This window comes from Galeopterus variegatus, unplaced genomic scaffold (genome assembly GCF_000696425.1).
Source record: "Galeopterus variegatus unplaced genomic scaffold, G_variegatus-3.0.2 Scaffold1096, whole genome shotgun sequence".
Classification (NCBI taxonomy): Eukaryota; Metazoa; Chordata; class Mammalia; order Dermoptera; family Cynocephalidae; genus Galeopterus; species Galeopterus variegatus.
In genome coordinates, this window is record NW_007727207.1 from 332,595 (window position 1) to 358,616 (window position 26,022).

Here is a 26,022-nt window from a genome sequence, read left to right on the forward strand (position 1 = left end):
TCTGTGTCCAGACCTATTTCATGAAGTGTCTCTCCTATGTATTTGTTAATAAGTTTTATTGTTTATGGGTGTATATTTAATTCTTTAATCCATTTTCAGTTGACTTTAGTGTATGGTGAAAGGTATGGGTCTAGTTTCATTCTCCTGCATATTGATATCCAGTTATCCCAGCACCATTTGCTGAAGAGACAGTCTCTTCCCCAGTGTATAGGATTGGTGCCTTTGTCAAAGATCAGATGGCTATAGGTGTGTGGGTTGATTTCTGGATTCTCTATTCTATTCCATTGATCAGTGTATCTGTTTTTATGCCAGTACCATACTGTTTTGGTTATTATAGCTTTGTAGTATAGTTTAAAGTCAGGTAGTGTTATGCCTCCAGCTTTATTTTTTTGGCTCAGCATTTCTTTGGCTATGCATGGTCTTTTGTTATTCCATATAAATGTCTGGATAGTTCTTTCCATTTCTGAGAAAAATGTCATAGGAATTTCCACTTGTACCTACTTCTGACCCCCAGAGTTGGCAAACTCGCTTCTTCTCCACAGGTTTTTTAAATACATGGTTTTCCCTTTTCAGGTAAACATTCCCATCAAGTCCATCCTAACATGATATGAAATGGTTTTCAGGCTCTTCACTACCTTGAATGCATCTTCCTGGCATCTCCCTGCCAATGGCCTTCCTAAAATGTGGCTTCCAGAATTTACAGTTCTAGACACTTGACCATAGACTCATTTGAAATATTATATAACCTCATTTGGACAAGATCTTGATAATAATACTACCTATGCTTAGATTCGGTTGTTTATTTTTTGTCAGCAGCACTATCATCTGGGGGTTGTGGTAACTTCCATCTGAAATTGCAAACATTTATTTTTAATAAATTCAGGTTTCTGTACTCAAATACAGCCTAAAGACTTCAGGCAGGGCTCAAAAATCTTTGCATGAATGAATGCTGGTGAAGTCTTTATATTTCTGTGAAGTGAGCACGAAATCCTTTAGTACGGGTGTATGAAAAGTGTAAATTGCAAAGGAGAGGTTGCCTGGGTTTCTGCACTGAGCCCTAATACCTATCTCTTCCAAAGGTGGCCCCATAAGCAGGACAGGCTTATAGGACAGACCATACAGCTCATGCCTTGTGTGCTCTTGAGTTTTTACAACCAAGGAAGCATTTTCAGGAAATAAGGGCTCTGCTGGAGCTCTCCTCCATGGGGGCCTCGCTCCAGCATCCTTCTCTGCTCTCCACCAGCAGGCTAGTGCATGCTGAAGACCAGACAGAAATTGGGTGGGAGCAGAGACAAAGGAAGGAAGTTATGTGCTTATTAGAAAATTCCATTGTATTTAAAGATCTGACCTTTGGCTCAGCATTCTGAAGCGCATTTTTCGAATGTTGATCAGCATGGAAAACAACATCTCCTTCTTGAATCCCCCTTTCATGTACAAGAGCCCCCAAAGCTACTTAAAGACTCCTACCCTATTGTGCAAACTAAAATGTGGGTGACACATGATCTGTATCCCTAAGGAGTCCTAGCACTTTCCAGGCTGTCAGAAGACTTGCATTTTCTTTACTGTTGTTTACTGTAGAAAGGGGTTTGTGGAATTTGAGGAAAATATCAGACATCCCAGCTCCATCACACAGACCCTACAAAGTTACTTGTTTCCTTCTAGGTTTTACCTTCAAACCTACCAGGTGCATTGGGTTTCACCTCAGCACAGTGCTGGCACTGAAAGGAATCACCTCCAGGAGGCTGGACTGCGTTCAGCAGCTACGTGGCTTACACAGGGTGCAGCCCGAGTGCTTGTCTCTAGCTCATTTCTACCCCTTCTCTTACACTGGCACCTTTATAAAGAGGACAAACTCATCACTCCACAGAGCTGCCTGAGGGACATGAAGGAGCCAAGGAGGTGGAAAGGACACCACATTTACAAATAATTAGAATAAAGTGTCTTTAAATAAACCCTTTCATACTATAGTCAAGAGAGGCTTCTATTTCAAAGAGTAGATATTGAGATAGAAAGAAAAGAGGATTTTTTGAAAACAGAACTTTTAAGTCATTTGGGACCTAACATCTGAATTCATCTGGAAACATACTGGAGATGCCCCCCTAGAGGCAACAAATACATCGTCCACCTGGGTATGGAAAGGTTGTCTCCTTAGGTGGAAAGCACTCAGTTTGCAGTGATGAATGGTGTGGCAAGTTCACAGACAGCATCTCAGCCTCCCCATCTTTTCCAGAGTCCAGCAGCATCCAAAGGAAGGGTGCACACCTTGCCACTGTTGCTGTGTTATGCAGAGAACAGATCTCCTGGACACTTCTAAAAGATATTAATACACAGCAATTTTGGCTAAAAAGTCCCACACACATTTATCTAGTGAACAAGTACAAATTTAGCAATTTTAATCAATATTCTTTCAGACAAGTGTTGATATGTATATGCATATATACATACATATATATATATATATATATCAAAATTGGGAATTTACAAATAAGATTTGATACATTTAGTCTAGTAGTGAGTAAGTCCATAGAATAAATCTCAAGTAGGATATATTTCCTGTGGCGGTGTTTTTAGTAATTCAGTTCTATTGCATACAAAGAGATCTGAAGCTTAAATCAACTAGTTTTGGACGAGTCGAGAATGAGAAAAATCGAAAGCATGTAGCGTTTCATGAAGCAAGCACAGCATGCCTACACTGTACCCTGGAGATACTGAAGTGTCCGAATTTTGTGCCTAAAAAATCTGGAAATCACACTGAGTCAGCTGTGCTTCCTGATGTCTCTGGGACACGGTATTACAAACAGAAAGTGTGGAGAAGTGAACAGCAAGACTGAATCCTGCTCCTAGTCCAGGCCATGAAGTGGGGCTGAGTTCCAGATTGCAGATGACCAAGATGTCCAGTGTTCATCCCATGACCTTCCTGACATCCAGGGCACTGGGGCTCAGGCCTCCATCCTTCTGCTCACAGCCCCCATTGCAGGTGAGTCAACGGGGCCACCAGGGTGCACTCGCAGCAGTAGCGTCCTGTGGTTACCACTTTCCTGGAATGGAGACCCCACACTCATACCAGCCCACGTAGTAGTAGGGGGTTCCAAAGCCAATGTGGCCAAAGCTGACGGGCTCCTGGCGGTACTGGCGATAGTAGCCTGGAGGGGCAGAAGGGAGGAGAAGGGAGAAGATGTGTCAAAGGCCCCTCAACCAGCAGGAAAATATCCTCATCCTTACAAGCACCTTTCAGAAGAAGGTGTCTGGGAACAAGTGTCACTTCCAAACTGAACAATTTGTGTGGGGTTATAACAGCCTATGAGGTTTAGCCCAAGCATGATCTATGGGGATAATCCAGTCCCCACAGGTGTGTGGCTCAGGTAGGGAAAAGCGACCATTAGTGCCCTCTCTCTTTCTCTCTCTCCACAAAAGAAGACAATCTTAGCCAATTGCTAGTGTGCACTCACCACAGGGCAAGCCAAGACTCCCACCTGGTCCTCACAGGCCTCAGCACCTCCAACTTGCCAGGACCTCAACCCGCCAAGGTTGAATTCTTAGAATCTGTGGTAGACTTTCCAATCTTTCAAGGAAATCTCCCAAAGGAAAGAATTCTGTAGCATTTCTGACGATTTCTCCCTTGAGTAGAAGGGATGCTCCAACCTCCTCAAAGTTTTTCTGGAAACTCAACACCTACTCTCAGTCTTCTGGCCCTGTTTTCTCTTGCCAAATAAATGGTTACCTGCCCCCGACCAGAAAGTGAACTGATTAACCAGCACCTCTGTTCAGAGCCAACATCATGATCACAGTCACAGAAACACAGTAGAACACTGATAATACATGTGATGGTAACTCTGGAGCACGACAAGGTCCTGAAAAACTAAGAAATGTGGTATATTTTGTATACATTTTGTGATGGTTAATTTTATGTGTCAACTGGGCTAGCATAGATATTTGATCCAACATTACTCTAGATGTTTCTGTGAAAGAATTTTTCAGATGAGATTAACATTTAAATCACCAGACTGAGTAAAGCAGATGACCTTTCATAATGTGGGTCTCTTCCAATCAGTTGGAAGTCCTGAACAGAAAAAGGTAGACCACCCCTGAACAGGAGGGAATTCCACCTCCAAATGGCCTTTGGACTTGGACTGCATCATCAGCTCTCCCCCGGGCCTCCAGCCTGACAGAGCACCCTGAAGATTTTGGACTTGCCAGTCTCCACAATCATGTGAGCTGATTCCATAAAATATATAAATTTCCAGACAGATAGGTAGATAGAAAGCTAGACAGACACACAGATAGATCCTGTTGGTTCTGTTTCTCTGGATAAAAGAACCTTGGCTAGTACAGGAGTACTTGGAAAAGTTCGTGAAAAAAACAGAAATAAAAGATGTATATGAATCTTTTCACAAACTATTTGAAGTACTCTCACACACTTATTTCTTATTTTACTGTTTTCTGGTATTTTGATTTTTTAATTCTTTGAAAATAGATAATTCATTTACCAGCCTACAGTATTTTTTTCCCCAAGTTAAAAAATTTGGTAGATGAGAACACTTTGTGTCCTGAAAATGCATGATCACTGAGAGTTGAGTGCGTGATCACTGAGAGTTGAGTGCGTGATCACTGAGAGTTGAGTGCGTGATCACTGAGAGTTGAGTGCGTGATCACTGAGAGTTGAGTGCGTGATCACTGAGAGTTGAGTGCGTGATCACTGAGAGTTGAGTGCGTGATCACTGAGAGTTGAGTGCGTGATCACTGAGAGTTGAGTGCGTGATCACTGAGAGTTGAGTGCGTGATCACTGAGAGTTGAGTGCGTGATCACTGAGAGTTGAGTGCGTGATCACTGAGAGTTGAGTGCGTGATCACTGAGAGTTGAGTGCGTGATCACTGAGAGTTGAGTGCGTGATCACTGAGAGTTGAGTGCGTGATCACTGAGAGTTGAGTGCGTGATCACTGAGTTGAGTGCGTGATCACTGAGAGTTGACTGCGTGATCACTGAGAGTTGACTGCGTGATCACTGAGAGTTGAGCGTATCACGAAAAAGGTGCTGGGCTTTCCTCAGTTGTTCTGTTTCTTTGTTTGGAGGGTGAGGGAGTCAGTAACACATCACGAGTGGTTCACCTTGGAGATTAGTGTACCTGTCCTCCTCTCATAATGCCACACTCAGGTAGTTGACACACCATCTCCTGAGGGTTTACGTGTTTATCTTTGCCTTTCTGTACTTTCATTCATGCCATTCTCCACCTGGAAGGCCCTCCAGTCTTTGCAAGCTCAGGCCCTACTCTGCCTCTTCTGAAAGCCTTCCCCAATGGCCTCACATGGACTGCCTCCTTTGAGTTCATAGTGACTATAACATGCACTATAATCACTGCCAAGAGGAAACTCATACGGCATGACTCTTGTCATTATCTGTACTATAAGGTGTTCAATGTTAGCTTTTCACATATTTATTTTCTCTTCCCAGTTATGGAGCATGTTCCTGAGGGCAGGGATGAGGACTATATTCCTTCACATTCCCACTTCCTCAAGGCTCACCCCCAAGCCCAGCACATGGTAGGAGTATTCTTTTTTTTTTTTTTTGATTCCTTATTTTTACGATCCAAAGTATTCCCAGTATCTATCTTCAAATGGTAAATCAAAGGAGGAGCTACAGTAAATTTCCTCTTTTTATTAACCCTCCTCTCTCACCCCCCAGTGTAAAGTATCAGGCATTAGTTCATATTACCTTGAATGGTAGGGAGGGCTTCTACATAGGACTGAGGCCCTGTTTTTCCATCAAGGTGTGAATCCACAAATTGGCAATGGTCTTCACCTCTTCCCCAGCTGTCTCCAATGCTGTAGAACGTATCTTCAGAAAGAAATATAACGGGTCAGTGAGTAGTCAAAGAATGCCACAGCTGGTCCAGGAGTTTGCACAAGCTTTGGACACCGTTTGAATTGAGCACATTACTTAATCTGTGTGTGCCATACTTTCCACATCCGAAAAATGGTAATAACGGTTCCAACCTCATAAGCATTGTGACGATTCAGCAAGATCATGTATGCTAAATACTTAACAAATGTTCAAGTAGTGGGAACTACTAACATTATAGGCAGTTTCTGCTATAAATGATAGACCTTTTTATGTATTAGTTTTGAAAAGAGGGAATGAAGAAAATGATGACAGTCAGAGAATATATCATGAAATAATTACGAAAGGCGGGGAGATCTATATAAATAGAGGAACTATTTTCACCGCAAACTAGAAGGCGGGTGCTTATCTGCGGCCCAAGATACTGTCCATGGTCCTGAACCACATCTGCACAGTAGGGCAAAATTGCGTCTCCCAATCCTGCGATTCTGGAGATGGCTGTGCAACCTCTCCTAGGAATTCTGAAGCAGGGGAGGGAAAGAGTGATGGTGAAAGAGAAAGGAAAGAGCAGAGAGAGATAAATAGACGGTGGTCGTTGGGTGAGGCATGGACACAGAAATTGCCGAGGGCAGGGAAGGGAGACTTTGTTTTGACACTATCTTTAAATGATCAAGAAAAAAACAAAACAATAATAAATTTTGACCATTGACAAAATATAGACCAGCTGAAAAAAGTTTTTTAAAAGTATATACTAGAAAACTGAAAGTTGAGCAAGTTTTGAAATAAAAAACAGTGTAGCTGGGTAAGTTGAAGCCAGATGGATAGACAGGGCATTTTGAAATGTTAGTAGTTTGAGGTACTCATGTTATTCTTTGTTTTATCCCCTACCATGATAAAAATAATGTGATTTTTATTCAAACACAGAACAAATAGTATTACTGATGTATGTCTCACAATCTACATCTTTTTCTCTGTAAAGTTGTGATGGTGGAAGGGGCTGGAGGGGGAACTTTTCAATTCCTCCAGCTTGCACTCATACCTATTATTGAATTAATGGCAAAGAAAATAGGCCTTTAAATTTCTAACAGAATTTTGGACTTCATTCCTAAAAAACAGTAGATCTTTAAAAATAAAGATTGGGTGTCGATGTAAAAACTAGCAACCCCAAAGCAGAGCCTGTGAAACTGGTTTGTATTTGTGCCAGAGTGAGCCGTGACAGGTCCAGGCCTCGCATGCGTTCTGATGTACCTGCCGTGTCAAGTCAGTACCTGACAAAATGAAAATTGTTCATACCTTCCAAAGCCAACCATCCTCAAAGACTTACCTTTCAAGTTGTCACTGAGGTAGATCTTATACCTCAATGAATTACAAAGAACGACTCCCACAAACTTTTTATACCATGTCCGCTTCACATATTGCCGGCCATGGCAGTCCGTGTAGCCGGGGTCACGTTTGAAAGTAAACGGGATCCAGATGGGTTCACCACCTTGACAACATAGAATACACCCGATAAGTTACGGCACCCCACAGTGTTTGTTTTTGTGCAAAGTGCCAGGAAACTGGACTTATTCACGGGCCTTTTCCTCCTCGCAGGGCTTTTCTGAGCAAAGTTTTCCTACCTCCCAAATGAGCATCTTCTTTTTCTTTCTTCTTCTATTTTAGTACTGAAGGATCAGGCGTTCCTTCTACCTGGATGCATTTAAGGCACTTGCATTTCAATAAGAAATTCTCAGAGGTCGGTCACAAAAGTCTTTAAGCCTCAAGGAAAATCAGCTGTCATGGCAGAGTTGGTCTTTGGGGGCATTCCATCCTAGCCTTAAGTCCTTCAGCACAGGCTCCTACTCTTTGGGCCACTCATAAGACCTGTCTTGAACTTAAGCAACAGGGCTTCCTCAGTTTGTTTGAAAAATAAAGTAAAACTCTGTTGTACACTTAGTGCATTTTGCTATCTTTTTTAGCAATTTAAAATATTCAAAGTGGTTATGTCAATAAAGTATCCGTTTCATAGATATTGGCCACCCTACAATGGTTTTTCATAGAAATTGACTGGTATGGACCTATGAAAAAGATCTCAGGTCATTCTTTTCCATAGATCAGGACGAAGGGTGCAAGGAAACCATAGAAGTTATCAGAAAACTATGAAAATGCAAAAATGGTCCAGCATTTCTACTTATGAATAATCAAAGCAATCTCATGTTCAATATTCAACTTGATTATCATAATATCAAGATTAATAAGAAGAGAAACTTACCTGGTGGCCTCACAACAAGCAGAGGATTGTCTGTAGAATGAAAAAGAAATAATTGACTTTGTATCATATTTCACAGTCATGCGGTTGTTGCAATGTTTATTGCAATCAAAAGACCTAACCAAACTGGAATAAAGGAAAAAATAAGGTTTATTTGATAGATGCCATAGTTTTTCCTTGGTTTTTATTTTCTAAGCATTTCCTTTTGAAAAATACTCTTTTATAGTTATATTTCCTTATTATTTACCTAGAAGCTGCGTGTCCCTGAAAATAATAAGGTTTTGATATTGGATGCTACAAAATAATTCAATACTAATTGTTTTTTTTTTAAAGTTTGTCTTTGGAAAACAGTCTGGTGGTTTCTTAAAAAGGTAAGCACACACCTACTGTATGATCCATCCACTCCACTCTTAGGTATTTATCCAAGAGAAATTAAAACATCTGTCTATACAAACACTTGTACACAGATGTTTATAGCAGCTTTGTCTGTAATAGCCAAAAAGTAGAAACAACCCAAAAGTTTATCAACAGATGACTGGATTGGATTAACAAATTGTGGCAGAGCCATACAATGAAATACTGCTCAGTAATAAAAGAGAATGAACTACTGATATACACAGTATGAATAAATCTCAGAATGATTATGCTCAGTGACAGAAGCCAGTCAAAGTAGTTCATGCTGTATGATTCTATTAATATACACTTCAAGAAAGTGCAAACTAATCCATAGTGACAGAAAGCAGAGGAGCAGTTGCCTGTAAACAGGTGGGAGGAGGGCCACGTGGGGAGGTGGGCGGCTGGATTGCACAGCAGCAGGAGGAAACTGCTGGGGATGATGATACAATCCTGACAGTGGCAATGGCCTCACGGGTATAAACATACTTCAAAATTTATTAAGGTGTACACTTCATGTGCAGTTTGTTGTTTGCCACTTATACCTCAGCAAAGCTCTTTTGAAAACATGTCTACACTTCAGCCCCAAAAAATGCCATTGAAGAGAATACGGAACTAGCTTCTTAAGGGATTCTGCTTTAGAAAAAGTCCATTTCTATAAAATGCCATGGGCTAGGTAAACACGGATCATTCTTTTTTTAATTTTTGAAAACTTATCATGTAGTAAATTGCACTTATAGGGTATACAGACGGTCCCAACTTACGATGGTTTGACTTCAGATACTTCAACTTTATGAAGAAAGTGAAAGTTACTCGCATTCAGAGGAAATGGCATTTTGAGAATCCATACAAGCACCATTCTGCTTTTCACTTTCATTACAGGACTCAATAAATTACATGAGACAGTCAACACTGTATTATAAAATAGGCTTTGTGTTAGATTATTTTGCCCAACTGTAGGTTAATGTGAGAGTTCTGAGCACATTTAAGGTGGGCTCAGCTAAGCAGTGATGACTGGTAGGTTACATGTATTACATGCATCTTCCACTTAACGATATTTTCAACTTACAATGGGCTTAACAGAACATAACCCCACTGTAAGTCAAGGAGCATCTGTACATCCTGTGAATTTTTCATGGATGCCCACCACAGTCATCATGCAGAATAAGTCCATTCCCCCCAAATCTCCCTTGCACGGCCCTTTGTCCAGACCATTCATTTTAACATCATCCACTATTCACAAAATAGAGCGACACGCTGTCCGTCGTGGTGCAAAATGCTTGTTTTGCTCTCCTGCTCTTAACTTCCTAAGTTCCAATACTCTGCGGAAAACTTCTCAAATGCCCTGGAGTGGGCTGGAGGGAAAAGCATGAGACAACGACAGCACAAACAACCTGAGCTTATGCAACAGCCTGTGTTATGCACACACCTCTACTTCACGAATTAATTTGTAGATTGTTATGTTTGACAGACGTCATAATTCAATTAGTTGATCATTCTCTTGATGCTAACCTAACCACTTTCAGCAGGTAGCACAAAATAGATAGACTTGAATAAATGGATTGAATAAAGTGAAAATGACCAGAGCAAGTCACTGTCGAATTTCCGTGTGCACGTGTCTTCTGTGGGTTCACTGAAAGTGCGTTTCCCAGGTCCCACCCAAGGGATTCTTATTCAGAGGCTGGCAGGGGGAGGTCTTGCATCGCCATCATCCACTCCTTGGAAGCGATAGAGGATAGACCAGGAGATTTTCTTTGGGGAGAGGGTAGAAGAGAGCAGTCTTTTCAAAAGTTTACATTGGAGTCCCAGAAATTACATGTATGAGGATACTTCAAAAAGCTTGTGGAAAAATAGAATTGTAAGATAATACCAATCTTTCCATGAACTTTGGGGGGGGGGGCAGTCCATGAACTTTCTGAAGCTCCCTTATGTATCACTTTATACTCTCAGATAGATTTCAGAACAAAGTTTCTTGATAGCTTTTTGGATTTGAATTTTTTTTTTCTGTAGACCTTTATCATGATAATTCTGATAGATGCCAAAGGTCCACTTGTTTTTAGATTTCAAAATGCAGCCATAAACACAGACACATTCCTTACTTTAGCAAATCAACCACTGATAATGATTTTCTCTTGCTCTTTCTTAATTTCTAATGAGAAACACATTTCTGAAATGATATATGTGAAACACTTGAAGTCCTTTGTCTACATTTCCAGTATAAAGCATATTCTGGATATGGAAAAGATATTCATATATGGAAAAGATTTCATTTTTTCCATATATTTTGACTTTGTAGATTTTAAATCATTTCACTTAAAAATATCTTCCTGAATGTGTTTACTTGTGAGGCCATGAACGTTGGGAGCCAGGAGTGAAATGCCTTGGATTAATCTGTGTCCTCCAAAGTCCACGTGTTAGAAAAGTAACCTTCACTGTGATGGTGTTAAGAGGATGGGAAATCCTATTACAATAATTGAAAGATGGGGTCATGAAGAGGTGATTAGATTGTGAGGAGTATGTTCAAGTAAATGGATTAATCCAACTGCTGGGCGTGGCTCTGAGGGCTTTACAAGGAGGAGGAGTAAGGAGTTAGCTCTTTCTCTGCTTTGCCATTCTGCCATGTGACACCCTGCATTGCAGCAGAGTCACCTCACCAGATATGTTGCCTGGACTGTGGACTTCCCAGCCTCCAAAACTATAAGCAATAAATATTGTTTTTCTTCACAAATTACCCAGTTTCAGGTATTTTGTTATAAGCAACAGAAAAAGACTAAGACACTTCCAATGACAAATTTTCTGGGATCAGGCTACATGTAGGAAATAATCTAACCAAATGGAAGCTGGAGCCATCTGGGTGCAGAGCTGGCTTGGCTGGGCTGATGAACTCCAGCTCAGGTTCCTAAAGAGAAAAGTGTAACCCAGGAACTGTCACAGTGGACCAGCTCTGTGTGTACTGCCTCCAACCATGGGCCACAGGAATGCGTTATTGAAGGTCCTGAGAGCTCTGTCCACCAGCATCCCAAAATGCAAGGACATGCTCCAAGTGATATTGCTTGTAAGAATGAATGATAGTTTAACCCAACTCTCCACCTCCTAGTAAAGGGGGCATTTTAGAGACTTGGCTAATTGGAGAAGCAACAGGTCGTGTGACAGGGATGTTCTTCAGCTGTCTGAAATAAAAAAATTTTTCGACTCTGCAACTAAACTTCTTACAGATAGATTCAAACTTATCTTTCCCATGTGGCTGAAAATTATGTATTCCCCTTTCATTGGAATCTGACCTATCTGCTCCTCAGGGAGCCAGTGAAGACTACTTTTAATTTTATTACCCAAGTTTTAAACTAGCAGAAAGAAAATAATATTTACAGATATTCAGTATGAACTCACTAAATAGAAAAGCAAAGATTTTATTTCTTTAATTTTTACCTATAGTCGTCATTATTCTAAATTATTTATTTTATTTTTAAGAAAAGTAACACAAACAAGAACATGAAGTGACTCATACCTGATTCTGTAACAAATGAGACGGAAGGGCTGATAGGTCCATAGCCATGAGGGTTTTTGGCCTGAACTTTAAAATAATACCTGAAATTGGAAGAAAACATCTTTTGAAAGATAAAGTTATTTGATTTTGTGCATTGAAACAGATCCCCAAACTGTCGAGCACCTACTCTTTGGCAGGTTTTGAGTCCTATTTTTTTTTTACAAATAAAAATCTTTGTATTTTTCTGAACTTTCTCATTTTTAAATAACTATTCAAAAATTAACATGGCACAGACGCATGGCTAATGGGAACAGAAGGGGTGCAGACAGGTTTCTCAGTGAGTGTGTGGACCTCAGCACATCGGGATGGTCACCGCTCTGCAGGAGCCTACCAGCTCACCCCTGGTGAGATGCTCCCCTGATCCTGCTCTTGTTCCAGCTCGAGCTCCACAGCCCCAGAGGAAGAAGTTGGAGCAGCAAGAAACCAGAGTAGAATTCAAATTGTACCCTAATCCTTATCCCTGGGGTCCATGAGAAAACCAGGATGTTCAATCCAGTAATGATGCAACTCTTGGTTGGCACAGAGAGGGAGTCCCAGCCCCAGGCTGGCCTCTTCAGTGGAACTGCCATGGCAGCAACATCTCTGTTGCGCTCTGGAGCTGGGAATGGGCCTCCTTAAGAGTCACTGAGTTACGAGTGGTTGCGCCTCAAGGAGAGGAAAGTACAAAAGGCCTGGAGAGAAGCTTTGCTGTAGGGCTAAATTTTGTCATGGAACAGAGAATGTGCTAGAAAGCACACTGAGTCAGCCAGCTCTTCTAGAGGGAGATCAAGTCTCACAGCATCCTACTTTGCACCTTTGTGAGCTAAAAGACAAAAAGCGGTGGTTAGGAAAATACTGCAAACCAGCAGCACAGTTGCAACCCGCTCTGTCTATTCTTAATCTCTGTGTTTTCCTCACCTCTGGGATTCCAGATAATCTATATGCTCTCAGCACTTAGCTACGCACAGGTGAGGTGGGAGGGCGAGATATTAAAGCCATGTTAGAGAGTTCATAGAGAGCCTCCCCTTGGGCTTGTGGCCAGCAGGAGTGTCACATTTAAATGCTACAACATTCCTTATTTGATTAGTCAGGCACTCAGCTCATGTGCACTAACTAAAATGAGCTCGATTTTTCAAAGGTGGATTATTTACATTCAGAGAGCAAAGGGCTGTGTCTGCTACATGGCTGCCCAGGCACCTGCCAAGCTGCCGAGATCACCACAGCAGGCAGCCTCGGCACAGGGGTATGTTACATTGGGTTTGGTTAAACAGGAAGTGAAGAAAAGCCATTGAGTAAAATATGTCTTCTTAAGTCATTCACCTCTTATTTAGGAGTGTTCTTTTTTTAATTTCAACGTAAAGAAGAAAGATATGCATGATGGAGAACACACGCGTTTCCAAATCTCAATTCCCTCAGCAGTTGAGGTTTTCCCAATTATGCATACTTTCATTCAGTGGTCATGGAGTTATTTAAGGCAAAACTCTGGAGGCAGTGGGTTTAGCATATATCAATGATCCTGGCCAAGCCTTACAGATACTTTTGTTTTTTTCTTATAAAAAGGAAAGCAAAACATAAGGAAGGACACGTATTCAAAGGCTACATGGATATTTCCGCTGAACAGTTTCTCAGGCAATGGCTGGAACCTTCCTCACACCCCGGCCCGCAGCCCCACAGAGGGTCTGTGCAACTGAGGAGGGGGCAAAGGGATGACTAAGAGGCTGGGAGACCACTCAGGTGGGTCCATTTGTGCCGATTTTGCTTTCCCACCAAAACCTAAGGAATTCCCCAAATCCACCTTGGCTGTTGACACAGTGATGTTAGTCCTCAAGAAACCCACACGTGCCAATTCCAAAGACACATTTCCACTTGAACTTCACCTAATGTGTCAAAGTAAATGTAAATATGCTGAGCTGAAAAACAACATGGAATTATGAAAAAAGTAAAACCCTTCTTTTCAAAAACCACATTAAACTTTTTCTATGGACTCAATGTGTTTCACACTCTGAACAGTCTCTGCCTCATCTGAGTAACAAACACAATCCATGCCCCCCCCCCCCGCCCCTTGAATAAGCTTTCGGCACCTTCTTTTGAACAGCCTCAATAGTGACACATCTTTGTATTTTAGGTATAGATTTAAAATATGCAGACTCCAAAGAGCAAACTGGAACTCAGTCTGATGAAAGGTAGACAATGCTCACTTAAAGTCAAAAACATGATCCAGTTATAAACAACCAACGCTCAGTTTCATGCTCTGGCTCCTCTTCTGAGTAGACAGACTGCTCATCTCTCCTACAATGACGCTGAAGCCGGTTCCCAAGCCAGGCCCTCAGGACTGTGCTGAGCAATGGGCAGCTGCAGCCACAGTGGGAAGAGTACTTAGACCACCGAAGCAAGATCCCCAGAGTCGTTCTGCATTCAGGTAGCGCAGGACAAAAAGGGGTGTCCTTACAACACAGTCCCACCTTCCTAGCTGTAACACTTGAGCAACTGTTCAGGAGAGTTTGGGGAAATGTAGGCGGGGCCACATGTGCCCCGTGTCCTGGCCAGTACTGTCCACAGAAGAGCCAATGACCGGGTGGCATCCCAGGAACAGCAGCTGTTGCTCCAATCTGTCCATCAGGGAGCTACCGTGGGGAGGGTAGAGCAAGGTGTCGGGAACCCAGAGGCCCCCTGCACTGCTCTGCCCAGCTCTCTCATCCTTCATTCCTCGCTCCAAATGGGCCTCCTCTTCCTGCGAGAACACACTGTACTTGGGGGCATCCTCTCTGCCTGCGGCAACTTTGCCACAGCCCACCCCCGTCTTCTCTAGGTTAACTGCTTCTTTTTCAGAACTTACTTCTCCAGAGAAGCTTACCTGATGGCCTTCTCTACCCCTGAGCTCATAAAAAGAAATCCCCCTATTATATACTCTCAAAGCACAGTGTACTTCTCCCTCGTGCCACTGGCCAGTGAAGTTTATATTCATGTTGTTTAAAAAATAAGGTCTGTCTCCTCCACCAGACTATAAGCTCCCTGAGGACAGGACAGAGGCGAGTATTTTACCCCCAACTCTCCCACCTCTGCTGTTCTGCCTCCGGTGCATAACGTGGTGCCTGGGGCTTAGTAAACTGTAAGAACTTACTGAATGAATCGTGGACACTCACTGGTACCTGGTGAAAGAACGAATGATGAATAAGCCAGGCCCTACAGGTATCATCTCCTGACATTATTCAAAACTCAACAGCCGTCTGTCAGCAAAAGTTGCGGGAAGAGCAGTGATTGGGAGGGTCGGGGGACTGAGGTTCAAGTCCTATTGCAAGTAGCTACGTGGCAAAATATCTCAAAGGCCTCCTTCAGCCTTTGACACTGTGGCTGTGCTTTAAAAGCACTGTCACTCTGTGCACAACTAAAAAACAAATGTTGACCTCACTTTCTCAAAGTCTGTTGTTGTTATTTTCTCTAGTTAATAACTTTTTCATGATTACTAGGGGAAAATAAAGAAAAGTGCTTTCTCAGTGTCCTGTTTTACTACTTGTTTTTTATTTGCCAAATCCTGAAATTCATAATAGTTTATGAAAGCTCAATTCAAGTGAGCCCAAATGGCACGTTAAGATGTCCAGAAGAGAATTCTCAGCTCATTTGGAAGGCTCTACATGCCCATGGCTATTGTCCAGAGTCTACCACCTTTGGCATACGCCTGTTTAATGAATGTATTTTGTTCCAACCTTCCCTGGGTCCTCTGCCTATGTGGAAAATGAGACCCCAGGTCCAGCATCACAGCACTTTGCGCCCTCTGCTGAGCAAACTTGGTGGCTCACCATAGCCTGGGTGCGCTGGAGCTTTTAAGAGCCAGTCATTAACTATTCAGGAATTCTGCAAGCCCATTGGTAGCTTGACACTGGCCATGGTGACAGTATTTACACCACAGAAATTGGAACACTATAAACAAGGGATTTATTTTTTCCAGAATGCTGGTTTACCAGCATACCATCTCTCGACCAGCATGGGCTTGGTGCTTTGCCCCTGTTGACCCATGAGGGAAGCTTTCTGATGGATATCACTATCAAAACCAGACAGCGTAAAAGAGGAATTAACAATCACTTTCTTTGCATGCCCGGGAACCAGTTTTGCGTGTTCACACCAAGGGCTACAGACTCTGGCTTCCAGAATGGCGCTCTGGCCAGCCAGCCACTGCCCAGCTAATGCAAACATGCTTGCAACCTTTACTAATGTGCAAACTGCATCTTTCACGAATGGTCTGAATGCATACATCATAGCCTTTGGTATCAGTTAGCTTAAATGTTTAGCAATTGCTACTCCATTAATGTCCTGTATGAAGGTTGTGCTGCCTAATGCCACTACATTGGTGACTAAAAATGGATCAATTCTCTTTCAACGCATAGAACCACCTTTCTTTCCCTAATGGTAGGTACCAGTTAGGAATATAAGGAACAAAATAAAACACAATGGCCTAACAATTAGAATACCTGTTGCAATTTCTCCTTAGAAAATTATGTGACATATGGTAAGCATTCACTGACAATCTATGATAACTAAACAGAGAATTCAAAGAAATCATAAAAACATGCTGATTGATCTTTTCATTTTCAACCAGAAGGTATCTGTGACCAGGCACACAGGTCTCGTTTTCTTGTTTCTCAGCAGCTGACACAGCATACCTTGTGTTTGGCTTCAGGTTCTCAATGGGCAAATGAGTTACTGCTGAAGCCTGAGCGGACCACTTGTTCCTGATGAAGTCTTCATAGGATGCGCTGTAAACCAAGTAACCTGGAAGTGGAAATAGGGAAAAACCTAATGAGCTTCAAGGAACCAAGTCACACAAGAGGTGTCACCCAAAGAGAAGGACAGGGACAAGCAATGCTGTAGACACAGCTCTGCGGGAGGGCTTCACGAAGGGACAGGATGGGATAGAACATTGGTACCTTCTAGTGAGTCCAGGTGGGGACAACAAAATTAAGACATTTTCTGATGACTCTTCCTTCTCTATCCCCCTCATTCCTGGCCCTCCCCGTCTCCTCAGTACTCATCACCCCCAATCTTGACTGCAGAGAGGAACAAGAAGCAGAAGAAAAGAGCAGTGGCCCCCACACAAGTATTCAAGAACCCCCCAGTAGGCATATGTACAACTGTGTACACCAGTTGTCCTTCACGTGGAGCAAAGCAGGTTAATGGTGAATGCTGTGCACGTGTGTGGCTGAAGGACCACAGACTCACAGCAGCCCCTTGCCCATTTGGGGAAGGCTCTCCTTTGATCTCCAGTTGTTGAATATCCGTGCCCGCCCTTGACATCTCTCTCTAATGACAGCAGTCAGGCAGCTCTTCTTTCTACCGTCTAACCTGCTCCATCTTATTTGCTAATAACAGACCACAGCAGGTGGGACCTCAGCCCTGACATCTTCCCAGCCTTCAAGGCCACCCCAGGTGGCAAAGCCAAGTTCATATCACAGCTCAGTGCATCCTTTATACAGGGTCTCTTATATGTTCCAAAAAGAAGAAAACATTTGTCTGGCACTTCCTATGTGCCAAACACTATGCTGAGCACTTTGGATTAAGTTTTACTTCGGTTAATTCTCACAGTCTTAGTATGAAGGTATTGCTATTCCCATTTGACAGATAAGGAAACTGAGTTTCAGATGTTAAATGTCTTCCAAAGTTCACATTCGTTCATCCATTTAACAAATATTTATTGCACATCTACTATTTGCCTACTAACTGCTGGAGATAAAACGGGGCCAAGACCTCAAGGAACTGTAGGGCACACAGACAAATAGAACTTTACAGCTGTAACTAATGCTCTGAAGGAGAGGCCATGGTGCTTCGAGAGGGTGTGTAGGGAAAGGGAACCTACCGTGGAGGACTGAAGAGCTTCCCTGGGTAACAAAGACAGAGCTGGGATCTGAAGGCTGAGAAGCAAGTAAGGTGTGTGGTAGGATGTGGGAAGGATTCCAGGTAGAGGGAATACCTGGGCTGAGAGCTAAACAGGGAGGAGCCGGGAGAGGCGGTTTGGCTGGGAGCTGGAGTAGCAGGGATGGGAAGGGCAGGAGGTAAAGCAGAAGCAGCACAGGATGGAAAAACTCTGAGTGTCCCTAGGCATGTTAGGCTTGTGCTTTTCACTCTAAAAAAACAGAGAGAAAGACATTAAATGGGTGACAGTCAGGTTTGTGTCTTTGGAGGATGACCTGGGGGTGGGAGTGTGGAGGGGATGGGAATAGTCTAGCTGCACAGCTCTTGCACAGCCACGTGAGATGGCAGTAGCTCAGATGAACATGGCAGTTAATAGAAATGATGGGTGCAAGAGAAATATAGAAGGGAAAAAGCGACAGGACTTAGTGAGGAACTGAATATGGAGGTAGATAAAAGGAGATCTGAAGATGACTCCAAAGCTCCAGGCTTGAACAAGCGGGTGGAAATGGAGCTACTGTCTGAGAAAGGAAGCACAGACGCGGGCCAGGTTTGGGGAGCAGAAGGATCGTGAGTTTGGTTCTGTAAAAGCTGAGTCTGAGATACTTTGGAGACGTCCCAGTGATGACGTCAATGGGCATCTGAATTTACCGTTTGAGGCTCAGAGGAGAGGAAGGACTGGCCTTGAGATATAAATCAGTGACTCATCTCCAAGATGAGTTAAAACCATGTGCCTGAATGAGACCCTGTGGGGAGAGAAGATAGAGCAGAAAGAAAAGAGGACCTAGGACCAAGCCTTAAGAAATTCCACCATTTAATGCTGGGGTCCAAGGGGGTAAGCCTGAGAGGAGACTGAGGGCTCCACAGAACTGCATCACACAAGTCAAGAAGAGGGGAAGGTCCATAGCATCGAATGCGTCTGAGAGGGAGACTTTATTCAGCAGCTGTGATCACTGATTAGCATCGCACCGCCAACACACGGGCAAGCTGGGACCAGACGCAAGCTGAACTGGGCTCTGGAGCCCTTTCCACACTGTTCCCTGGAGGAGATTCATTTTTTTGTTTGTTTTTCAACAAATATTTCATGAGAACCTGCGAAGTGTTGCTGCTCTCTCCCTAGAAGTCAAACACACATGCTTAGAGTGGTGTTGCCCACAACAATGGCCACCCACGGGGCTGGAGGCTCACGCATGTGCCACCGAAACCCAGCTTCGGTGGGGGTGGCCTCGCTCCTACCCTTTGAGCTCTGGCTTCCATCAGAACCCCACGCTTCCCACGCCAGTGCTTGGCTCACCGACTGATGAAGAACTCCCACTATTTTTCTCTTTTAGCCTTTTGGGGTCTGCTGCTTTTCCTCCGTACATAGGGCCACCCTGCACTGAAATGTTCCACAGTAAACAGCTTGACAGGAGCTGGCACAACTTCACATGCCCAAATCCCTATAAATGCCTCTTCCATATAGTTTATGCTATTGTCATGAGTACTTGTGATTAGGGGCTCAGGTTTCATTCGGGCGTAGGGTATGTGAGGGACGTAAGGACACTGAGGTCTCCCGGGGGCTTTGGACACTTGGAATGCACGACCGATGGCAAAAGCAGCAAGAGCTCGAGTGTTTCAGAAGCCCGACCTCTACAGGATGATACAGGAATAGCGTCTGAATTCCAGTCTCAGACGTTTGTTGCGAGTTCCCTGAAGGCTTTCTTCACTGCAAGGGCGTTGGAGGCACATTCAATGTGGCCAATGCTCTCATCCTGAAGCCAATGTTTCTTAGAAACCTCTTGGCTCAGGATCCAGTGATATATTTAGGTCAAGTAATATCTTTTATGCAAGAGATCAAAAACTAAATACCTTAAAATAAGTTTTGCAATTATTTTTTCTGTATGCTTGCTTACTCGTTTTTTAAAATTGCCATTCATAAAGCCTATTCAGTTAATAGAAGGATTTTCTGGCTGTTTTGATTACAAGCTTTCCTCCTTACATTGATTTATTTGCTTTGTATTAGAACATGCTAGATTTCACAGGAATTGGTCTCAGCCCATGAAACACACACCCTGGAGAGAGCAGCACTTTGAGACACACAAAGACTAAAACTCCTTCCTCCTGCACCCGCCCTGCACCCCGGGCCTCCAGCCTCATTGGCAGCACTCCCAGGAGCATTTTTTCCAGTGTCCTTATCCTGGCTTTTGGGCTGCTGTGCAAACTCCACAAGAGAAGTTGCTCTTTGGATATTCTTGAACATTTTTTCTCATTTTAAGAGCTAATATTGGGAACATGGAATAAAAGAGCTAGAAATTTAGAATTATATAAACTAACTAGCATAATAGTGACAGATAATGCCAAACTCCCACCTTTGATGCCACCCCCCAGCCCTGAGACATATACACAGCCACATGTACATTCCTTCCTTTTATACAGCTCACAGGCCCAGAAGGAATCATCTGCAAAGAAAGGGACTATTCAAAGAAAACATCAATTCTTTTTCTGTAAGAACTTATTTCAACGGATTTATCCTCAAATATATCCTTGGCAGAAACACGTGAACTCATGAATATTTCATAGGCCAAGACCAAGCCGGCTCAAGATCCCTGGCCATTTTTCCATCACATCCAATTCCCACATAAGGAACTGGGAAGTACCCAGACTGGTTCAGAAGCACCCAGCAGGCATGGAAAGACGGGAAAGGGCAGAGTCAGGACCCCTGCACTGAATCTGACACATTAAATGTGACTCCAGAATAGGAGCCCCTTCATCACCCTTGCTGCATGATGTGAACCTACAAGTGTCTACCTGGACTCCCTGGCCATTTGCAGGATTACAGAATGTTAGAGATGCAACGATATTTTGCGTATGAGGAAACCAAGGCTCAGGGAGATAAAATAGCCAGGTCATGCAAACCAGTCTGGGGCTGAGATTCCAGACTTTGCACTTCCACCCAGTGCTCTTTACACTCTCCTGTGAGGCTTCTGTTGTTGCCTGAATTCCATCCTGTGGAACCATCCATCCTCCATCCATCCATCCATCCATGCGCCCATCTATGCATCCATCCACTCATCCATCCATCTCTTACTGTCTGTACTTCCAACCCACAGATCAATGGGAACTCTGTGCATCTGCCTAGGACACACCTGATACCACATCTCCAGGGGTGGCGTTGTCCCAGTCAACAATAACAAACGAGTGGCAGCCTTCCACTGCGACCACGGTGATGTTGCGGGGGGCATGCTGAGGAGGGAGGTCACTCTTCCTCAGGTCATTTGGAATGATTTCATCCAGGCTGTCCACTTGGAAGTGATCCAGAGCATCAGTCAGAGAGCATGGGGCCGATGGGTCTTTACTTAGATATGTCACATAAGGAGCTGGAAAGGAACAGAGATATCCAATCACATTGCTGAAGGCTTTCTCTGCAGGCCGAAACGGGGCATGCTCCACAGAGTCAGGACAACCATTCAGTCTCTCCCTGCCAGACAGAGGCTGCAGAGCCATCAGCCCTGATGCCAAACTCAAAAGAGCATCCCTAGCTCTCCCTAATGGGTCCATGTGTTTATCTTTCAATCTTACGGTTTCAAAAGATCCTACTGCCCCATCAACACCAATGACTACATCCTCAAGGTGATTTTGAAAGATCACCAAACTATAATTTAATGAGCCTGCAGAATTCTGCCATTTCTATGCTCAACCATTTGGGAAAGTGCGAGTCAGGCCCACCCTACACTTGACAACCCTTCTCTCAACACAGCTCATTCCCTTGACTATCCTGGGACCAGAAAAAAATATACCTGATCAGGAAAACAGCCTCTAGCTTCAGCCCTGGGTGGTCTCCCCTAGAGTGTCACAGCCCCTACAACCACCTGGAATCCCTGTGCCAAAGGCCAGGCCTGAGCAACATTACTGCTCAGTCTAATACGAGGTACTCATATTTAAGGACTGGCTGGAGCTTTCCCACACACTACTTCAGTAGATACAAGAGCACTCGGAGTAAGGAAGGACGTGGACTGGTCTCCCCATGTTTCAGCCAAGCCTATCAATGCTGAGAGTGTGCCCCAGCAGGAAGGGCCAACAGGAGACTCCCTCCCACCTTCCCTCAGCTCTTTGTATTATGTCCCACTCGTTAAGAAGTTAGAATGTCAACGAATGGAGGTTGGGGCTTCATACATGCAAGAATCTCAAGTGCTCTCAAGTAACCATGGCTTGTAAGTTTTAAAGATTCCATAGCATCTTTTAATACTAGGCTCTCACGCTCAGCGGCTGTTAGGACTGAATGCAACTTTTAGCTCCTCTATTTTCCAATAATTAGTATGAAACTAAGTCTTTAGGATTTGTCGTGGATCTTATCAGGAAGTTTTGGGAAGTAGGCTATTATGCTTTGAAGAGTTATAGACATATGAACTAGCCAGACAATAGTAAGCCTTTCAGTCTTTAGAAGAGTTCCGTGGGACAGCTAATAGTAGCACTGAAAGCATTTCAATTTCTGTCATGGAACTGTAGAGAGAACAGTCAGAGCATCTGGCACATTCCTCCAGGCTGCCACATGCATCAGTATTTGCCTTAGGAATGCTACCTCGAATTAATATTCTTGTTCTTTTAGTACGTGTGGTTCAGACACTCAATCACTACATCTTGGCTGGCAAGAGTTGTTCTCTGCTCATGGCAGAACATTTGTTTTGGAAACAGAAAAGTGCGATATTAGTTTAAGCTGTTGCTTGTCTCCACTTAGTAATATATTAATCCACTGTCTCATTAGTGATGTTCATGAAGGGCATGGGGAAAAAGACTTGTAAAGAGAATAAAATATGGTTTAGTTACATAGAATTTCCTATTGAAATTGTCTCAGTTACTGAGAAAGAAGAGTAAAATGAATTTCTAGATCCCAAATCCTTGAGGCTAATAAGAATTACAGGAAATAACAGAACAACAGCTTTGGCTCTTGATACTGTGTCAGTGGCTCAATTCAGTAAACTGCTAAGCTTTTAGGAAGAATTTAACACTGCAGACAAAGCCTAGTGGTAAATCTCGTTTTAGAAAAGTTGGCTACAATAAAAATACTCATGTTCCCTGGTCCTGATGATTTTTAAAAGTGTTTCTTACTCTCAATCCACACAAGGTAGCCTCTCTGAACTCTCCTCTGTCTGATACCAAATGTTCTTCTGCATCCTCTCCTCTTCTGACTTTTGCAGAAAGCAAATTAATATATATCTAAGGAGGACTGACTCACTAAATTACTCCAAATGGAAACTTCACTCTGGGAAAACTTCTTCTCAAAATGCACCGCCTTGTACAGGCCAAGAGATTAGTTACGCTCCTCTTCAAAGAGCAAAAGTTAAAAAACCCATGTTTCTCTGATTAGGGAAGTTATATTTACCAACAAATCGTTTCTTTCCAGCCAGATCGAATTCTTCTTCAGGAAAGGAGCTGATGGAGCCTTCTTCTGGGATGACCTTGGGTGTGGCAGCAGTGGTCGAGGGCTTGGTAGTGGCCAGTGGCCTTGAGGTCTCCAATTCATAATCTGAAATGAAATGAAGGCTCTGGAATTGGGCACTGCCAGAAAAGGGGCACTATTTGCAGTTAAAAGATATCTTCTTAAGATTCAACTGTAGATGCAAACACACAAACACACACACCCCCAAATAAATGCTATGCCTAAACATAATTTGTTTCTAATAAATACTATCTCCCCATTTCAGTCCTCTCAGAAAAGCAGCTGCAGATAAGAGAGAGGAAGGGATAAAAGATATACATATGACCAGAAAAATGAGTTTTAGAATCTGAGTTGGAGACAACTTAGACTCACTCCATTTTAGTGTGCTCATGTCTCTGGTCCAAGGTGATTCTCTACCTGCAGAATCTTCCCTTTTAGAGTCAAAAATGATCACGTCAGAATTTTTTTTAAAAAATCTATCTTCTACTATGGGTTTTTCTTCTGGGAAGGGGGATGGGATTAATCCTGTTAAGAGGACGAACTTTTAACATTTAAAAAAGATAATAAAACTCCACTCCCCTTTCAACTGTTCAAAGATTAAAAAGATGCTTAGTGTTTTCAAAGGTGCTAAGAAATCTTCCTTTGCTTGCTAACATCTGCTGCTTTTCTTTTAAGTCAGTTTCTGTTTGAAAATCTTGGCATTAAGACAGCACATCAAACTTTATTATGAATAAATAAAGCATCAAAGGTGACATCATTTGCACAGTTGTGACTTAAGACAACTGCAGCTGTGGACAGTAGCAGGCAAGCTGGAGCACAGGAGAATCCCGAGCCCTGTGTCAAAGGCCAGCACTGGATGGGGACTAGATTCCTATGTGAACTTCTTTTTTTTTTTTAAATTTTTATTTATTTATTTATGTTTTTCCTTTTTGTCTTTTTTCGTGACCGGCAACGGATCGCAACCCTCAGTGTCGCACCCGTACCGGACCGGGACCGGCAACGGGATTGCAACCCTCGGTGTTGCGCCGCACCTCGCTCAGCCAGTGAGTGGGAACCGGTCTGTATGTGGGATCCGAACCCTCGGTGGGAGTGCCGCCGCGCTCCCAAGCGGCGCACTGTAGCGTGTACCACCGGGCCGGCCCCCTATGTGAACTTCTTCATCTGCAGAGGCAACTTATAAAATACACAAAACAATCGCAGGGTCCTGAGTACAAAAACATTAGTTACCATGCATTGACTATTTCAGATGCTTGTCTAAAGCATTCTGTATTTTTAATCTTATGAACTTGTCCTTACTTGAAAAAATTCTGTGATAAGTAAACAACACATCTACCGCATCACATTTTATAAGTAATTAGAAAAGGAAAGAGTGAGAAGAGAAGAGCCAAGCAAGGAAGCCGGGACATTGGCTACACCAAGTAGTTTTATAGACGGGGGTGGAGGGGCAGCCCAGACGGCAGAAGCTCCAGAATTTCTCTAGTGGAAGGAAGGTTGGGAGGGACAGAATGGACAGTGCAAGGGACTTGTTTGGAAGCTGAGTTTGCACATCAAGCATGCTGTTCTTCTTCAGATCAAATGTGCATTTGGGGGTGACTTGGAAGGGTGGAGCACACCCACCTTCCCTGGGCTGGACCTTGGCATCACCACCGGCCCAGAGTTCTGAAGGAAACCGCAATCAAGGTCACCCACTTAGCAATGAAAATAAAATCCTCTGATCAGGAAAGAAAGCGTCCTAATAACGCTTTAAAATCCATTTGTACCTTCATCGTATACAACGTAGGCCTCTTCTGTGGGTGCTGCCGTGTCAGTCTCCAAGCCAGAGAACTCATCTGGTGAAGGGAGAGAGAGGGACAGGGGGTCAGAGGCCCCGGGTCTCTTCACAGCCATGCTCTCACACTTGGGCTCCCGGCAATTCCTGCAGCAGGAGCGGGTCATGCAGACGAGTTGCCAGGGCCAGGCTCTCTTCTGCTTTTCAGAAGGGAGAGCATCAGAGCACCGCAATGGGACCACACCGTGCTCTTCTCTGGGCTCAGAAAAGGGCAACCCAAATGCCCTCAGGGATCCGGAGCAAGCACCCTGCCCTGCATTCCGGCCCTGCCAGCACCACGAGCCGTCCCTGGCCTCCCGCCTGCCACCCTGGGCCTGTCACCCCACTGCCCAGCTCTGAACATGGAGGGGAGGGCCGGGGTCTCAGCCACAGGCCGCAAACAGGCATTCTCAGAAAGCCACCAGCAGAGGGAGAGCAGAGTGGGTGGCTGGTGCTCAGGCCGGTGACAGAAATCTCTTCACAGGTAGACTCTTCTGTTCATGGATTGTCATCCTCCTCCCATCTTGCCTCTGGGATATCCTAAAAGCAGGGTGACCTCCTGCCTCTCCTACATTCCAGTGTGGCACACCGCACCAAGGCGAGTCTCCCGGGCTTTTCCACCCTCTCTCACCGACTCCAGGACACATCTGTACCAGTGAGATTTCTTAACTTGCATGGGAAGTTTGGAAATAACATGCCAATCACTGATGACAAGTTTTTCTTTTTACACGGACTGGGCTTTACCAAACTCTAGATCTATCATGACTACAGAATTAGACTTCACATGCAATTTATAGAATTTCAGGTGTGATTTTTTGAAGTCTTCCAGGAAACCCCAGTTAGAAGACCTAGTATTAACATTCCTGTAATGACAGGAATTGAAGAAAAGTGAGTGATT

The 26,022-nt window shown here is 43.6% G+C and overlaps 1 protein-coding gene across 1 annotated transcript in view; it reads right to left on the reverse strand.

Moving 5' to 3' along the window:
• Positions 1 to 2,363: 2,363 nt before the first annotated feature.
• The window catches only part of FNDC1 (fibronectin type III domain containing 1), a 66,351-nt gene continuing 42,692 nt past the window's right edge, over positions 2,364 to 26,022 (reverse strand). The window contains exons 15-23 of the mRNA XM_008574747.1: positions 25,078 to 25,146; positions 23,261 to 23,404; positions 21,027 to 21,257; positions 16,659 to 16,767; positions 11,983 to 12,062; positions 8,088 to 8,117; positions 7,161 to 7,322; positions 5,711 to 5,833; positions 2,364 to 3,143 (exon numbers count right to left, since the gene is read on the reverse strand). Of these exons, the coding sequence (XP_008572969.1) occupies positions 3,028 to 3,143; positions 5,711 to 5,833; positions 7,161 to 7,322; positions 8,088 to 8,117; positions 11,983 to 12,062; positions 16,659 to 16,767; positions 21,027 to 21,257; positions 23,261 to 23,404; positions 25,078 to 25,146 (1,064 nt within the window). The 3' untranslated portion in view covers positions 2,364 to 3,027. The remainder of the gene's footprint in view (positions 3,144 to 5,710; positions 5,834 to 7,160; positions 7,323 to 8,087; positions 8,118 to 11,982; positions 12,063 to 16,658; positions 16,768 to 21,026; positions 21,258 to 23,260; positions 23,405 to 25,077; positions 25,147 to 26,022) is intronic.